Source organism: Zonotrichia albicollis, chromosome 5 (assembly GCF_047830755.1).
Source record: "Zonotrichia albicollis isolate bZonAlb1 chromosome 5, bZonAlb1.hap1, whole genome shotgun sequence".
In the NCBI taxonomy this organism is placed as follows: Eukaryota; Metazoa; Chordata; class Aves; order Passeriformes; family Passerellidae; genus Zonotrichia; species Zonotrichia albicollis.
Genome location: NC_133823.1, coordinates 40,047,695 through 40,065,636, shown reverse-complemented (window position 1 = coordinate 40,065,636; position 17,942 = coordinate 40,047,695). Strand labels below are relative to the sequence as shown.

The window sequence follows — 17,942 nt, the reverse complement described above, 5'->3', positions numbered from 1 at the left end:
AAATACCATGAAAAAGTACTCAAACCCTTCCAGGATGCCTGTGTTTTAGCCTGTGTCATGTGCTCTGTGCAATGCCTAAGCCATGCCACACGTTTTTAGGCACACAGAAAAGAAGTGATGCAGTCTCTACATCGTGACTTAACTGCCTGTGCAATTAACTCTCTTACAAAACCAAGTAGGGGTGGCAAGAAAATAAGGGAAGTCCTTGGCAGACAGTTGATTGGAAAGCTGCATGGAACTGCAAAAGTTAAGAAACAGCAAAGGATAAAAAATGTACTGTAGTGTGGGAAAGCCCTGGGAGGAGAGCATGCAACAGTGTAGTAAGGAGCCAGCTCAGAGCAGAAGCTGGAAATTACACGGAGCTTTAGACCAAGGCATAAAAACATTTAAGTACAGGTGAAAGAAGACACAGGATCAATCTGTGGACTTGAAAGCTGAGGAAAACTACAGTGTAACTGGACAAACCTTGAGATTTTCAAGGGAGTGTTCTTTAAAATCAGGACATCAGGCAGTTTCTATAGGGTTTGGAAAATATTTTCAGTTGAAAATAAATACATGTAGAACAATAATCCTGTGTTTACTTCTAGATATCTGAATATACTATTATGGGCTATGGTAAGAAAGAGTCTGATTAAGTTGGTCCTGCTATTTTCTGAACATCTTTTGGTCATCTTTTATATCTGGGGTGAACAGCTGTAAGGGACTTCATTATCTTTGTCTAGATGCTTTACCATCTCTAGTACATTTTTAGCAGGAGAAAATAAACAATGACTTTGGAAAATTAAAAACTATTTCCAAATGCTCTGAAGACAAAATGATGTCATTGTCACATTACACAGTGTACTTTTTTGAGGCCTCTTTTTGATTCTGGTTTAGTTCTTTCATAAAGAAATTCTCAGTTTAAGCAACAGTTACCTTCCAGCACCAGTCACCTTCTCTGACTATGGCTGTTCTGCTGTATTCCTATCACAATGCCTTACCTTCAGGGTCCACACCAGCACCTTAGGCTGGGTTAGTCTAGGTTTCTTCTGTCAGTTTTTAAAAATCTAAGAAGGAAAATGCTTCGTAAGATGTACAGTCAGCCTGCTAACTGTACTGACAGCTGGTCTCACTGAAACTTAGCACATATGTCCACCCTTCTGCTCTCTCATACTCATCTATCCAGTACTGTATTACCCCTCTCCAGATCTGTTCCTTCACCCCTAAGCAGGGGTTGCCCAAATTACTTCCTCCTTTTTTCTGTTTCAGTTAAATTAAAGCTCCTTGTGTTAACACTACTGTCAGGATGTAGTGTCTTCAAGATGAATACCTCCATTGGGAAAACCTCCAAAAAGACTCCTCAGAGCAACAGTTAAATAAATACATGATCTTCACTGCTTTGTTATACCATTGATTTCACTGTCTTGGGCCTAGATTTCCAGTGAATTCCCCAGATCCCTGTTCTATCTGTGCTATCTCAGAACACATTTTCTCAAGACTCTAGTGTATCATAATCCCAACATACAGGGCAACCCTATTGTTACTAAAATACCCTTATTCTTGGCAAGGCTGCCAGCCCCTTGCCAATTCTAATACTTCCTCTCCTACCAGGGAAGTCCCATTTCATTTGCTCTGCCACTGCTTTTTACTTCACTTACTCACCTCTCTGTGACAAACACAAAACACAGAAGTTCTGTTATCTCCTTACTGTCACTTATAGCTACTTGCAACACACTGTATTCTTCTATTTACACTAATATGAAATGGAAAATTCCCTATCAGGGGTAATTCTTAGGTTCTTATTCTCTGCTGAGCAGCCCTTTCAGCACCCTTCCCCACCAGAGCATATGCCTCTGCTTCAAGGTGTATCTGAGTAACTGTTTTTGTGGGTTCTGTGAGTCGAGTTTTTATTCAAACAATATATTCTTGAAAGAAAAATAGATGCTGTAATATCAATCTACTTCCACCATCAGTGTTCACTTCAGATGTATTTAAGTTTCACAGTGACTGTGGATCAATGACACCTGCACTGAACTTCCAATAAATAGTTACTCTGGGCTGCAGCCTGCTCTTTGCAGTGCTGGTTTTTTCCTGGTGTTTCTGAGAGTAATTTTGGCAGCAGGCCACAGCAGCACTGTGATATTCCAAAGGCTTGTTGTACATCAGTCACATTTCCAGGGAGGGATGTGTAGTGTGGTACCTACAACAATGAGTTAATGAGCCCTAATCCCCAGTCCTAGGCCAAACTAAGGAGCTCTGGATAAAAATCAGTAACTTTTTTTCTCCCTCTCTGCCACAGCACACCTCACAGCTATGCTGCATTTTTATCCAAGAAATCCTGACTCTGGCCAGGAACATCTGCATACAATAATCTACTGATTTCTAAATTTTGTCCTAAAAGCAACTAAAAGTCAGGGAGCTTTCTCTCTGGACTACATCAGTGCACAGTCTGTCTCCCAGGGCTTAAGTTACATGGCAAATAACTTACCATTATTAATTGATTTACCTTTAATTTTTGTTGGAGCCATTGCCTTCATACAAGCCAAGTATTCACAAATTATACAGTTAACAAGATAACTGGATTATTAATATTTGAGAAAATTTTAATACAATTCCTCAAGATACTTAAAAAATGCTTTAAATAAAAAACACCTAAAAAATATTTTACTCTTTTTCAATTTGATGCTGCCATCAAAGTTGCAGAAGAAAATGGGCCAGCTGGATGTCACTTGCAGTATCTATCTGCTTTCACTTTAGCTCTCCTGTATGGGAAGAGTGAATGAAACAAGATTTAGATTAAGACCAAATACAATTACACCTGGGTGTTTTATCTGCTTCAAAGTGTTAAGAATGCATTAAAAGTAATTGTTCTTGAACTCTGCTTCAAAGTACATATAAAGGCCTAACAACACTTTGGATTTGTTAATTTACTTTGTTTTCCTAAGGAGGTAGAACTGCAGTGTTAAGTTAACTTGCTAAAGTTAACCTTGACTTTCCCTTCAAATCATCATAATTGCATTTTGTCTCCCCTGAGGAATGGAATTCACATTCAGCATGATCTGAAGCTGACCAACTGTGAGAACTCAGGAGTGTTCTCACATTACTTGTAATTATCAGAAATAGTTTTCTGCATTCCAGCCACTGAATTAATGCAAATATTTATACTATATACTGACATAAAAGGCTTTAAAAATTCAACATGGTTTCTATAGTCTTAGTTTAGCAGGACAAAAAATTCCCACTAGATAACATGAAGACTGTTCTTAATAAACACTATTTCTCTTTAAAATTCAACTTCTGCCTCTCCAAAATATTCTGGTACCATAGGTATTGAAAAATGTTAAAAATTAGCTCATTTTCACAATTAAAAATATTAACTAGATTGTTCAGTTTGTTTAGTTCCGAGTTGTTGAGGGATTAAAGATTTTCAAAAGAACTAATTTACAGGTAAATTCAAACCTGCAAACCTGCAAACTTCAGCTAAAGAAGTGAAAATCCAGATTAAAAAAAAAAAAAAAAGGCGGCAAGCCCCAGGACTCAGGGACAACACTCACCAGTGGAAAAATGCTCAGGAACCTATGTCCCTGAAATCCAGCCCTCTTTTGTACCCCAGGATTTACCATATGTCCATTTCCCAATAGTTTTTTAATCAATACATTATTTCTAGCACTTTGAAGTACCTGTCAAGTAGCATTTCATGAAAAGTGCCTTCTTTTCTGGCTTTTCTAAGGGCTTTTGTATCTTCTTTACTTATTTTAAGCTTTTTGTCTTGAAAACTTTGGAATTTCTTCCTGTAAGGGGGAAGAAAAGAAAAGTAGTAAAGAACTGAAGCTTTTAAATTTTTTTGTTTTCCAACACATCAGCAGCTGTGGTAAGAATCTTAGCTCCTATTAAAGCAGCAGGTAACTGACCTAATAAAATCCAGCAAACTATCCCAGGACTAAGGTTGCACTAAGGCTTCTGTAGGTGAAAACTACTCAGGTTTTGCTTTTTTTTGGAGTCTAAGTAGGAATGAGCCCCATTGTGACTAGCATGAAGTGGTTACAAATTCTAAAGAGCCCCTTACTTAACTACTAGCATAAGAAATCGGGGAGCAAAAGTGTACTGGATGTAGTTGCAAGGTGCTGACTGCAGCGAAGTGCTCTGTGAGAAAAGGCCAGGGGCTGACCTGCGCTGGACAGAGCTGGCTCTCAAGACATCCACTACAGGACACAGCCAAATCCACCAGCAAAGCAGGTGGCACTCCCATGGAAACAGATTTAAGATAAAGCAAAATGCCACACAGGCAGAGAAGGAGAAAGAAAAACTAACCCTAAAAGTGCAAAATGGCAGTGGGAACATCAGCACAGAGAAGGAGGGGAAGGAGATGCTGTAGGTACTGGACCAAACATTACCTTCCAGCCCATGAATAAGACCATACCAGAGCAGGGGAAAAGCAGGAAAGGGAGGGAGTGGCTGAAAGGAAACACTGTGTATTGACCTACAGCCCATCTGGCTTAGCGGAGCAGGTAGAAGCTCTGGAGAGAAGCTGAGCTTGAGATGGGAGAAGGAAAGGTGGTGTTTTTAATTTTTGTCTCTCAGAATTTACATGCAATGAAAAGAAAATAAATGTAACTAATCATTCACAGTTAACCCTGGGACAGTATCTGGTACAGCAGCTCTCCTTCATCTCGAGCAATGAGCTATCTCACCCTGTTTTCCTCCCTTGTCCTGCTAATGAAAAGTGAGTGAAAGGCTGGATGGGCGTTGGGCCCAAAGACAGCCCCAGTCAGAAACAAAAAAAGACACTTGAGCCTGTTACCAGCTTTAAAGTACATACACATAATTGATTTCACACTGTTTAACGTTGCCTTTGTCTTCTTGTGGAACGTCATCTTTCTTCTTAGCTTCTCTTTCAGCACAAGTACGACTCTAACAATTGAAAGAAAAATGAAAAAATAACAAAAACACAACATGAAACACCTGTATTTTAAAAACAGTTACAGGTGAATGACTACATATCCTTTGTAACAGAATGAGAGTCACAGTGACTTTTCAAGTTCACAGTTTTCAAACTGGTTAACCAGAAACAACTGCAAAAGTAAGAGCTGCCTGAAATATGGGAATTGTTAAGTGCAATCCTTGATACTAGACATAACTGCCTTTATCTCAAAGAAGCACTACTACAGTTCTTAATTTTGGCAGGGACAATTCAGAGATTGACTTAAAATACTGTTGCTCTGACTAGTTAAGACACCTATCTCTACTTGGAGAGTAGAGATATATTTCTCATGTTCAGATAAAGTCAAGATAGTCTTTTCAGATTCTCTTAAAAGATCTCCCCTTCTGGATCATTCTGGTAAACCCTCCTCTGTCCCTGATTAGGTCATAATTCCTCTCTTCTGTCCCAAGCTGTTTACAAGTACCTGGAAGATCACATAGACTCTTTTGTCCTCCTGAGTGGTAAAGTATCTTCTTATCTCTACAGGAGGTACTGAGAATTATTACAGTCCTGGAACTCATTTACCTTTCTTGTGGCCAGACCACTTGACAGCTGATAGGAAGCAATTATAACTGTATTAAGAGAAAATCACAGCACACAGACACCTGCTTGTTTGAGTTCGATTCCAGCCAATCCTGTATTAATTGTAGATTGTAGAAGTTATAGATTACCTTTATCATTTCTTCTTCCCCTGCAGTTTTGCTTTTGGCTTCTATGTCCCCCTCTTCATTACACCTGATAAAACGGCTGTTTGCTGCTAGTAATGCCATTTTCCTCTGCAGAAACAATATCACACACTGTAAGTATAATAAGGTTGTATATAATCCTTGATTTGTAACAATTTATCCTCTACAATATGCCAAACATCTCTGTAAATAATTCTTTTATGGATGGATACTTCACTAGCTAGCCAGACTTGCTGACTCCTTCATTTTTAAGATGCTTATAGCTGCCAAAATGAAGCTATTGAAGCATTTAAAAAACTTTCAATTACAGTAAATGCATTGCAGTTGGAAAATCCTAAGTTACAATATGAAAGAGATTGCAAAAGCCTTTAACTTCAAAGTAAAAATACCCATCTACATGGATTAACTCAAAATACAATCAAACACTAGCAACATCAAATAAACTATTGCAAACAGCTTACATCTTGGAAGACAGGTTCCCACTGCTCTCTTGATCCTATTGCATCAGAACGTCCAACAACGAGCCCGTCTGAGTTTATACCAAGGTATTTGCCATAACCAGACTTGAGAGCAATCCTCAAAGAGAAAACGTAGGAAACAAGAAAGAGTGTTTTTAATTAATGCATTCACAAAACCCAAAACATCACCGACACTTTTAGTAGAAGACAATGTATTTCAAAAAGAGTATTAAAATGCCTTTTCACAAAAGCCAAAGATAACAAGTACCAAAACTTGAAGCATTACAGTAATTACCTTGTATCAGATAACTTAACTGCTGTAAACTGCTCAGGAGGACTAGGGCCTTCATCACCTGAGGAATGAATTTGCCATTAGTTAAGTATGAAGTATTAACATAAAATGTATTAGCCTACTAATACTGCAGTATCAAAAAGAATTGAACATTGACTATTCCTAAATACTATGGAAAGTATTTATTTCATTAAAAATTCCTTTTTGAGTACTCACTTTTAAAAAAGCAATGCAGGTGCTCATTTATGCTCATATATTTACAATGCTTAAAACAAGGCACAAAATAAAGATTATCATAAGTTTAAGAAATTTATAATTGAGTTTTGTAATTTTCCTGGTGGCTTTGAATACCTTAATCTCCTTGTAATGTTATTTCTTTGATAACAAATTGCATTATGGTTCAGCCGTGGTAACTCAACTCAGTATCCTAAACGCCACTGGATTCTCCATCCCTCAAAACCAAAACAAGGGAATATGGCCATTGCTGCTCTGATCTCTGTTTGGAGATGAAACACACACAGACTGTCAGGGTTCTGGAACAGCCCATGTCAGAGTCATTGCCCTCAAATTCAAACAACGAGCTGATTATCCCAGCACATTGGTAGTTCTCTTGTGCAGTGACAAAACAAGTATATTATGACAAGGATGCAGCAATAAGCATTAAAACTCATCTACCTTGAATTTCACTCTTCAAGTGACACCATAAACACTTTATAGGTTTTAATAAAAATTATACTGCTTTTTATCCAGCAAGTATGGCCTTTAACAAGTAATCATCTCCAGTGCAGTTCAATTTATTGCACACATAAGCCAGCATGAAACTAGATGAGTGAAACTGATTGGCGGTCATTAGGTTTAAGTCATCTGCATGCTTCAGCTAGAATTATTGCATTTCTTGTAGTAAACTGGTTTTAGCTGTAACACTGCTTGCCTTGAGGTGATGCTAGTTCTATGCCTTTAGGCACTTCATGATTAAAACTCTATTATTTTCAAATTTCCTGGAACAAACCTTTATGTGGTGCTCCAAGTGTAAACAAGCCATTGTCGAGGGCATGGATGTAAGCTCCTTTATCCATTTCTATAGCTATAGTTCCTGTAATTTCACCAAAATTACTGACAGCCCACCAGTTTCCTGTAATACAAAACCATGACAGTTTATTAACAGAGTAACCACAACTTTTGATTACAATACCCAAAGAGGTTATATTTCTGCGTGTTCTCTGAAATTTTAAATTCAAAAGATAGCTATCTCATAACCTTTGTGCATTATTTTATAGTCCAGAGCCAATTCAATGGCGTTGCTGCTGCTGCTTTAGGAAGTCCTGCTCTTTGACAGCTGTCATCCCTAGCTACAAGCTCCTGTGCTTCATCCCTTCTTTGCGTTAGTCCACAGACCAAGCTGATTCATTCAGCTGATGCAGCAAAGACACACTTCACAAGAAAAAGATTTTTTCCCTCTGGATCTGTCTCCTGCAGTTTTGGAGTCATATCCATTTATAAGATTCTCCAGAACAAGAGAATCAGAGATACTATTTAATCTCGCTGTTAAATATGTAAATTGTAATCCTTAGACCTCAGTTGTTCAAACCAATCTGGGTTTGAACATTTGACTCCTACAGAATTCTACCAAAGTTAAAGCCCTTCCCATGTGCATGACTTAGAATTATGACTTTTACATTTTTTGAACAGTAAAGTTTTCTCTTTGTATACTGTCTTAAAAATATTTCCTAGCTCATAAAGATATTAATGTTTTTTTTTATTACTTATAAAAAACTGAATCCATTCTATTGGTGTCACAAGTTCTGTGTGGAATCGAGGAAGATTCCAAGACACAAATGACATGTTGTGAGAAACAGTTATATATTTCTACAGGAGTTACACTTGCTTTACGAAGTCCTATAACGACCTCGTTAGCTTCTGGCACATCCCCTACAGTTTCCGCACTGCCACGTAACTCCTGGAAAGCAGCTCACCAACAATATCGAGCTGCTCTGCCGCATCCTCTTCCCTTTTCCTTTTCTTTTCCTTGTGCTTTTTCTTGCTGCAAGGGGAGATGGAAAGAAGTGAGAACGAGCCGCCGACCCGGCCCTTGTCCCGCCGGGCCTTGCGGGAGCGGTCCCTGACCCCGGCCGGGACCCTGCGGCGCCCAGTCCGGCCCCAGCCCTGCCCTGCCCTGCCGAGCCCCCGGGCCGGAGCGAAGGGAAGGGAAGAGCAGGGCCGGGCCGGCCCAGCCTCATCCCTGCCCGGCCTCCTACACCGGCCCCGCGGCGGTGCGGGCCCAGGCAGCTGCCGCAGCGCGGGGCAAGGGCGGCGCGGCGGGCAGCCCGCTCCTCACCTCTTCTCTTTCGAGCCTTTGAGGACGAGCTTGGTGGATTTGACGCAGGAATACTCCGCCATGTCGGGATCCGGGAAGGGCGGGCGGACGGAGCCGGCTCCGCCCCGGGCCGGGCGGAAGCCCCGAAGCCGCGGCCCGGCCTCTGCCCGGCTGTAGGCGGGCCCCGGCGGCGCCGTGCCTCGGTCAGCGCACGTGGAAGGTGCTGGACACGGAGTTTGAGTGGAAAAATAAAACAAGAAGAGTTTAAAATTACATTTAAACAGTCTGTCCCTGGGCACCTTTCCCGTCTAAGTCTGGCCTGGCTCCATGGGTGCAGTGCCTGCGCTTTGCCAGACTGCAGGCAAAGAACGCTAAGGAATGAAGAACACGTGGCTCCTACAGCCAGTGTGTGTGTCTATTGTAAAACACATGTCATGAACATCAGCAGAGCCCTCGGAAGTGAGGGCAGCAAGGCCAAGAGCAGCAGGTCTTGCCTCTGGCAGGGTTACATGTGAGCTGGACGCCTGGATGTGCTGGTGAAGGAGTAAAAGCTTCCAGGGACGCCTATGAAGACCAGTCGGGGAAATGCAGTTTGCAAGTCAGCGAGGTGTACCATGCCAGGGATGACATGAGGTATGACAGTTTTTTCCATCCTGTTAGCCACTTTTATTCCACGGAATAAAACATACATCAGACTGCCCCCCTTGGCACATATCGGCCTTTTTCTCATATTAACCTAGAACCTTCTAGACAGGTACCAAGACTCTTGCCTTGGGAACTGCCTTACTAGCCCATGTGTGATTAGAATCCCAACTACAGTAGTAATTTGTGTTTAGTCTTCAAAAGGGTTCTTCCTACTTCTCATTCATGAGAGAGGGGAGTTTGTGCCCAAAAAGTTGCCCGTTGATTATATTACCTGGTTAAATGAAAATTATTACCCCTACAAGGCTTGTTGTACATGTCTTACGTACAGGTACAGAGATGCTTGCATTAGATTGCTTCTTTTTGGTTTCCAAGTTGATTACCTATCTATGCTTGTAAGTTTTCAGCACCTCAGAGGTATCTTCTACAAGTAAGAAATGCGAGTGTCATACATGTTTTTGTCAAGGCTTTTAAAGTCACTGAAAGTGACCAGTTGACAAAGCTTGGTGTGTACAGTGTCCCCGTGAATGACCCTGGAGTTGGTGGATGACTGCAGATGTCTTCCACAGATACTTTGGTTGTATCCAGAACCCTGCCTCTTCTCACCAAAATTTCTTTGAATTTCTGTCTGCGTGCCTAAGAGGACACTACCTTGTATTGTAGTTACACTTGCTGTGTAAAATGCAAACAACCGTAATGAACTTCAAGAAGGTTTTGGCAAGTCCCTCATTTTGGAGCTTTTGGGATGTTGTGTTTGTTAGCAAAAGCAATTCCTGAATTAAGCTGCTGGTCTGTGTAAATTCAGAATATTTTTTGTGTGTGGCTGTGTGTGTTGGCTGTGCTACTTTCTGTAGGCGCGCAGTTTGTGGTGAATGGGAGTGGGGCTATGGCTGAGCCTCAATCCCCATGGGTGCAGCTGTGAGCAGCACTGACAGCAATGAGCCCTGGAGTGCCCAGGGCACTGACCAACCACCAAAGGGAGCAGAGGGCACACAGGTGCAGTGCATCAGCATGAGGGGATAAAAGGTTGGGCTGAAGAATAGGAAGGGCAGATGCTTGAAGCCTTCAGATGTGTTATGGTGTTACTCTGTGTGGGTTGGAGCTGTCTGAAATTTTATGGTGATACTCTGTGTATTGTGGTTGTCTCAGCTGTGACATGTGCTGTGACAGCTTTTCTGTTGGTAAGTAGCAAAGTACCTGCCTCTGGTGGGTTCTCTTTTATGTTGCAGTTTGTCCAGGAGCTGCTTATCCATGCAGACATCCTGACATTTTTGCCCAACTTCCTCTTTGTTTGGATGCATTGCTCCTAAGCTTAGAGGAGGTGATCCTTGACTAATTAGCCATCTTTCTTGGGTGACTCTTCCCTCCAAGGCTTTATCCTGTGGTACTCTCCCAAGCAGATCCATGAAGAGGTGCAAATGCTCTTGCCTGAAGCCTGGGGAAGCCAGCTTGCTGTGCATTCTCCTGGCTGCCCTAAGGATCTTGAACTCCACCATATTATGGTCACTGCAGCCAAAGCTGCCCTTGTGCTTCACATTCCTCAGCAGCCCCTCCTTGTTGGTGAGAACGAGATCCAGCATAGTCCCTCTCCTTGTTGACTCCTCTTTCACTTGGAGGAGGAAATTGTAATTTTAACCAATATATTCATATGTTTCTAGCCCTTTGGGATTCACTACAATCAACTTCAGCAGTGATCAATTTTAGCAAATACAGTTACAGCTGTATTTGACTCATGTCATTAAATACTTTTTTTCAGGTTCTACACAGATACTCCTATTGGGCAGATATTTTAGTGAAAGGAATATGAAAGAGAAGAGAGCAATTACATGAAAGTCAGAACAAAGCATAGAGGAGCTGAGTGAAGCAGAAAAAAATGTCTGTCTGCTACCCCAGCATGCTAACTTGCCCTTCAGTGGTTATTTTAGGGATCTGAGTTCTTTTTAGTCTTTGAGTCTGTTACGAGAAAACCTGCAGGAGTTTTTGTTCTCTTAGCTATAACTTTAAAACTTTATTTATGATAGGTTCTAATTTTTTGACTGCTTAACTGTGCAGACTTTGTGTTTATGAGGTATTTGTACATTTTTGTCAAAGTGGGCCTGTGTTCACTGATAGACTATGACCAGCACTTCATAGTACACAAGCACTTAGCTGAGAGGTCCAATGAGGGAGGAAAAGGTAAGGGTAAAAAGCATTTATAAGAGATGTAATGACTTTAAAGTTATTAAGGATTATCTAAACTGGATTTTTTTTTTAACTTTAAAAAAGAGCAATTAAAGCAATTTATATTTTAAAATACATATATTTTTATCATATGCCAGATGTTCGTTTTACTATTTGTCCACCAGATGCTGCTATAGCCACAAAAATAAGTGCAGATTGAGAAATTTGGGGGGGGGGGAAAGGAGATAGTTTTATTTTCATTACAGATAACCCTTACATAATCATCATCTTGGAAAGAATGATGCATGTGCTTACATTTTGTATAGGGAATAGTCCTGGTGAGTCTAATTGAGCAGCTCATTTAGTGTAAAGTTTATAGTGATTGCAAGCTTTGTTAGAATGGGGCTATATCAATTATGTTTGCTATTTTCTTAATTTGCTGTTCTGTTTCCATTCTTCTGTTTTATGAAGAGAAAGTAGGAAAGACAGAATGATAGAGACAATAAATATTTTAATAGAAATGTAGATTTTTTTTTTGGGGCTCTCATGACGTATTATATATTTTCATGTTAATGAGTATAATTTTACTTAAAATTCACGTATCTTAGGTTTCTTCTTAAATTTAGTGACACCAGCAACAGATAGGCATCATTACAGTTTATGCAGAAGATGATAAAACCTTTTCCTGCAGGGCAAAGTGATGAAATAAATCTGAAAACTGTGTATAAGATGGTACCACTTTAGAGAAGCTATTTAGACTCTAATTTGCCAGTTAGTATTTCTGAAATTAAAACATTTCCAATATGTCTGGGCTGTGGTTGTTTAAAAAAATATAACAGTTCATTTTCTTTATGGCATTGAAAATAAATGCAGCCTTTGTGTTTGCAATTCTAGAAAACAAATCACTTTTTTAATGACTGGATTTTCCTGCCAGCTTGGAATTTGCCGCATGTGCATTTTATTTTGAAAGCCTAAAGAGTGAAATCATTTGCTGTCGTTTATGGAGATGGGGCAGATTGGTTGAGGTGTCATTTGCAAAATGTGCACTTTCATCATTCGAGTTTGAAGGGGATCATTACAAAAATGTATTAGAAACTCAGGACTGATGGAAGTGAAGGGCTGGGGTTGAGCATCTGTGTCATAGTCTAGTGTCATAAGAGCCTGGACTCAAACTTAGGTGCTTTGGAGTTTTCTTCCATCGCGCTTTGTTACGTTAGGAAATACTAAAATACCTCCCCAAACCGCAGAAACTTGAGGTAGCTCTCTTGATAGCCAAGTTGACAGATTATGTGATTTTTTTTTTCCTCTTTTGTTTGTGTGGGCCCCTTGTGAAATATCAAAGCTCTTGACTGATGTAACAGCCAAGATCGATGTAGTTTTGTTTACTCATTTACAGAAGGAGTGAAATCTGATGTGAGTTAGAACCAGAGCAACTATATTTTAATTTTTCCCCAGTGGGACAAAGTACATACTCTGGAATGTTGTGGTTTGTCATAGTGTTCAGCAGCAGTTGTGCCAGTGTTGAGGCATCCCCAGGACATGATGGTGCATGACAGATGTAAATAAAAAGCTAATTTGATTCATAGCATTTTTAAACTGCATTCTGCAAATGGTTTTGTTATAACTTCCAAATTTTAAATGCAGTCAGATTTTTTCTTTTTTGTAAGCTGAAGATGGTAGTGTTAGGTTTTTAAGCACAGGTAAACAGATATTCTCAAAATTGCATTTCTCCTGCTTGGGTTATGGCACAGTACTTGGAGTATTTGGGAAGCAGGAAGGGTTTCTCAGCCTTTCAGGGCAGGATGGAGCTCCAGCTCAGATCCCCCAGTTGTCAGCATCGCTGGCACAGAAACCATGTGTTGGTTCTGGCTTCTCAGCTTCTTCTGCTTTGCCTGTTCACTCCAGCACTTCTCTCTGCTGTCACTCTGTAAAGTTTTGTAGTGTAGGGAAGTTTTGATTTTCTAGCTGGCCAGACCTTCAATATCTACTTCTCCAGACATGAGATCCTGCTCTAGAGTTTGTCAGGGAGCACTCACCAAAATCCCTTTCTGCTGCACACTGAGGGAATGCAAAAGAGAAATGAAAAAGTAACTGCAGATGTACAGTGGCTTCATGCTGATGCCAACTCTCTATCATGTTTACTTGAACTCAGACCTTCTAGTTTCTGCTTGTCATCCCAAATGATGCATGTGTACTTCTTCAAATTCTTTCCCACCAAGTGCTCTGCATTTTATCCTGGTGTACTAAGGAAAATTTTTATATGCATATAAACGCTTCTGTTTCTTTGTCTGTTACTCTGTTTCTTTATAAATATTTTTTTTAAACTGGTCAGATTTAGCCTTTTTAACAGGCACAATAACAACAATGATTGAAATCTGGTGAGTTTTGAAACTTGTCAGACAAGTAGGAAAAAGACCTGTAACTTCCCTGGCAAGGGTAGGGGTTACAACGTAAATTCTCCTCTTACTAGTGATGGGAGAGAACACTCATTCAGAAATCAGTCTATGAGAAAAAATCTCCTAGTAAATCTAGGGCACTAATGAGTGAAAAATCAAACCGTGTTGCTTCCAGTGCTTAAAAAAGCAACCTATTTCTCTGTACTGTAATTTCATTTTTTATGGGATGGAAATTTGATTCTGTAAGTTGAGCATATAATTTTTGACATTTCCTGACAAATAGCTAGCATGTTTGATGCAAATGTAGCTGAAAACTCATTTCATTATTTACTGATACTGTATGGAAAATACAGACTAAAATACAGACTGTAAATTAAGCACAACAGAATTTTTGTGGCAAGTTACCTGTTTTGTGCTATGTGTTCATATACAGACTTCTCCCTTTCTGGGGCATGTTTTTTTTGTCTCCAATGAGCCTTATTTCCCTTGTTATATGTGGCCGAGTTTGAATCTCATTAGGAAAGCCACAGGATCCATGGGGAAAGATTTTCTATTTCATGTACATGTATATCACTGTTGTGATTGTTCTTTGTTAGCTCATAATCAAGTTTAATTTAAATACAGTTTCTAAGTAGCATATTTAAAAAAAAATTATTAAATTCAGTGTTTAAAAATTGTTTTCTTCCTCTTTGTATTTTGTCTGTGATTTGGTAGGAAATAAACAGGTGGTTGTAGCTAGTTGGGCAGGTTGTACTCACCTTCACAGCATTTCTTCTGAGAAGGGACTTAGAACAATGACCCACCCCAACCCTAAAATATGTTGCTTCATTTTGGGCTATATATTTTTCCTACTCTGTTTCCTCTAAGACAACATGGGTGTCCTTTAAAATTTCAATGGAGATCTGGATTGGTAGGACTTAAGAGAATGAACCTGTGGCAGGGTGTTAATTTTCAGTGGTGCTGTCCTTTTTATGGCCATAAAACTGTACCCCTACTCTTTGTAAATTGTTTCCTCTCTCCCAGGGTTGCCATATAGTTTTTTTCAGCATTTTTTTTCCTAACAGAACTGGATCATATACGTGGTCTGATTGTTTGCATTGCCCTTTTGAATTTGAAGGGCTATTACAAGTTTTCTTCTCTTATCCTCCATAGCTTCTGATTCTGTGTAATTTGTCCTGAATGCAGATGCTCTTCCAGAAGAAGGAAATTTTTACTAATGCAGTGGCAGTGAATATCTTGTTAAAAAAGCTTTTGTGTGGACTTGGGAATTTTGGAGGTGAAAGAGAGACCTGTAGAGCATTGCATATAGAATAGGTATAGTCTAGGTAAAGACAGAAAAAGCTTTTTGCTCTGGAGGGAATTCTGAAGTATTCATTATTCTGAACTATTCACTTGTCTGCTCATTTCCTTGTAAGTGTGTAAAATCTAAGTTATAATCCACCTGTGGGTCCCCCCAGGACAAATACAAAAGAGAAATAAGTACCCTTAACTCTTGTTCATTTTTGATGGTCTGACTCAGACTGTCTTACTTGTTTATTCATCCAGAGAGCCTCCAAATGGTGACAATATTTATTAGCTTGAGGCAGTTAGAGATGAAAGGAAAATGTAGAACTTTCTAGTCCTTGCCCTCATCAGGACTGTCATCAATAACTTGTAATTTTTTTTTATTTTGCCCATTGCATATCTACTAAGTCCAGTTTGGCCAGCTTTTTGTCTTGTAGTTTGTAAACAAAACAGGTTTACAGTAATCACCTCCTTTTTGACATGAAGTAAATAAGGTTTCTAACCTATAACACAGCATGGAAACTGCTTTGAAACAGAGCAGCCAGAGATGGCAGCATTCACCATCCTGATGCTGTTTGACTGTTTTTTTAAAGCATCAGTAACTTGAAGGAATGAATGATGTAAAAATTTTAGCTTCCACTGAAAAAATACAGGGCCAACTAGAATGCCTGTCCCCCATGGATATGAACAGATATAAAACCTGATTGTAAAGATTTAAAAATTTGAAAGGTAGAACAAAAGAAGAGCACACCTATATTTCTTTTAAACTCTGCTTCTAAAGCCATTGTTTTGAATTTTGGAGCCAAATTAATGATTTTTGAGTGCTTTGCATTGGGAACATCTGTTGTCTTTTGTCCTGTCACAGTAGGTAAGTGAGTAGAAATTGAAAGTGCTGATCTTTCCATGTTCTGATCCTGAGAGAAAAGGAGAGGGAATATTTCAGTATGCATCAACTATTTTCAGGCTGTTTTCCCCACAGCATACGGTTGGTGTATGTCAGGGCTTTTCTTATAGTCTAGGTTCAGCACAAGATATTTTTTCCCAATTAAGGTTTATTTTTCTGAAGAGGTGGCTACTGCTTCTGGAAATCCCAACTCTAATTTGGCAAAGATAAAAATAGTCCTTTTGCTGTCACAGCTTCATGAAATATATTGTGACAAGGCATGACTTGGTTAAGATCTTAAAAGGTGAAATCTGAGACTGGATCAGTCGCACAGATTCAGCGCATCCCGGAGTACTGGGGAATAATCCAGAAGGATTTCTGGCATGTGCAGTAGATGGGGTCTAATTTATGCAATTAACTTCTTAACAGAATACTAAGCCATATCCTTATTGTTCCTTGGCCTTTTTGGAGGGTTGAATCCCTAGGGGTGTATGTGAGGATTTGCTGTAACTGGACCAGAGCACTAGACATGAAATTGTCCCTGACCTGTTCAGGTGTATGGCCTGTGATGGATCAAAACTGGTCTTAGTTATGGTTATGTTGGGGTTCAGGGGAAAAATTCAACATTGGTAATGTCCATTGATGCTGCTGCCTTTGTTGCAGATGGCCAAGATCTAGCTCAGGTTTCATCACTGTCTGAGGTGCCCAAAACTGCCTTTTCTAGGAGGTACAAAATGTCTACTTCTGCCAGACCCATGAATGGGACATGCCTTTTTAAAAATGTCCCCAAATATATAGTGGAAAGCCACAAGTATTCTAGTTTAAAAAAAATAATACCAGATTGCCCTGTGATAGCAACAGTCAATCTGTGTATATATGGTCCGAGATGTAGGTTATCCACAACATAGCATTGCACTTCATTTTCCAGTGGAGACAGGGAGAATGATTCCTTCTGTCCTGAGCAAGGCAAATGGTCCAACCCAGTGAGTGCAGAGGCCTCCTCACCCTGAGACAGGATGCAAGAGGGCAACCATGGCATCTGGTTGAAATTAGAGTGAAAACAGAAAAGATGTGGTTCTTTCCACTGCCCCCGCCCTACCCCTCCCAGTATAATGGAATTTAGGGAACGTGGTCATGTTGTTAAACTGGAGCAAGTTTGTAGTGTAAAAAGAGCATCTGCAGTTCTGTGGTATCAGACAAGGAGCGAGTCCTGCAGGCCAGGCCCTTAATAACTCTTCAATGCTTTTCTCCTGTGCTAGGGCATAAAAAAAAGAGAGAACATTTATGTATAGGTTAGTCTTCTTGTCAGGGACTGGCAAGAGTGTTGGTAGGAGTGTGTAATAGTCAAGATTCACAACCACATAATATTTCCAGATGTTGTTTGAAACACTGTTCATTGCAGTTTACCGCAACATTCTGGAAAGCTTCAACATCAGTTCAGACTCAGTGTGTTCCTATGTCATGCTTGGGTTGTGGCCTGAGACAGACTACACACAGAGAGACAACAAGCATAAACCCTGATCACTTGATAAAGGCAATGCGAAACAAAAGCTCCCTGTGGCATTCAAATGAGTCCAAGACATGACATCGATTAAGAAACAAGGGTTTGTAGCAGTGTAAGATCCAGCTCACAGCTACCCACTCCTGCAAGTAGAAACTTTGTCCACCAAATGGCAGTGACAACTCTTAAAAACACAAAAATTAAAGGAGTCTTCTGCTGTGTGAAACCCCCTTCCTTGCTTTACCTAGCAGCTGTCCCACCTTTCTAACCTGAAGGTGTTAGGTCTTTTTCTCCCTCTGCTTCTCAGGGTGTGGGTACTGATAAGAGCTGCTAAGAATACTTGCAGGTGGCACCTTTTGTTTCCTC

At 40.1% G+C, this 17,942-nt stretch overlaps 1 protein-coding gene and 1 long non-coding RNA gene across 2 annotated transcripts in view; one reads left to right on the top strand and one right to left on the bottom strand.

Annotated features, from left to right (window-relative positions):
* Positions 1–2,469: 2,469 nt before the first annotated feature.
* Positions 2,470–8,865, bottom strand: FRG1 (FSHD region gene 1). Its single transcript, XM_005483868.4, has 9 exons — positions 8,732–8,865; positions 8,370–8,437; positions 7,406–7,528; positions 6,400–6,457; positions 6,108–6,222; positions 5,632–5,736; positions 4,799–4,890; positions 3,660–3,770; positions 2,470–2,741 (listed from the first exon to the last, which is right to left on the bottom strand). The coding sequence occupies exons 1-9, from the start codon at positions 8,791–8,793 to the stop codon at positions 2,705–2,707; spliced, it is 771 nt and encodes a 256-aa protein (XP_005483925.2). The 5' UTR covers positions 8,794–8,865; the 3' UTR covers positions 2,470–2,704.
* LOC113458843 (uncharacterized) overlaps positions 8,865–17,942 on the top strand; it is a 387,535-nt gene continuing 378,457 nt past the window's right edge. Inside the window, exon 1 of the long non-coding RNA XR_003379488.2 lies at positions 8,865–9,343. This is a non-coding gene — a long non-coding RNA (uncharacterized LOC113458843). The remainder of the gene's footprint in view (positions 9,344–17,942) is intronic.

Excerpts from the sequence above, each read along its gene's own strand:
- FRG1 (XM_005483868.4), bottom strand. The coding sequence starts at position 8,793 with ATGGCGGAGTATTCCTGCGTCAAATCCACCAAGCTCGTCCTCAAAGGC. Across the intron at positions 4,891-5,631 it reads GGGAAGAAGAAATGATAAAG|AGTCGTACTTGTGCTGAAAG; the intron begins GTAATCTATAAC and ends TTCAATTGTTAG. Across the intron at positions 3,771-4,798 it reads CAGTGTGAAATCAATTATGT|GAAGAAATTCCAAAGTTTTC; the intron begins GTATGTACTTTA and ends TCCCCCTTACAG.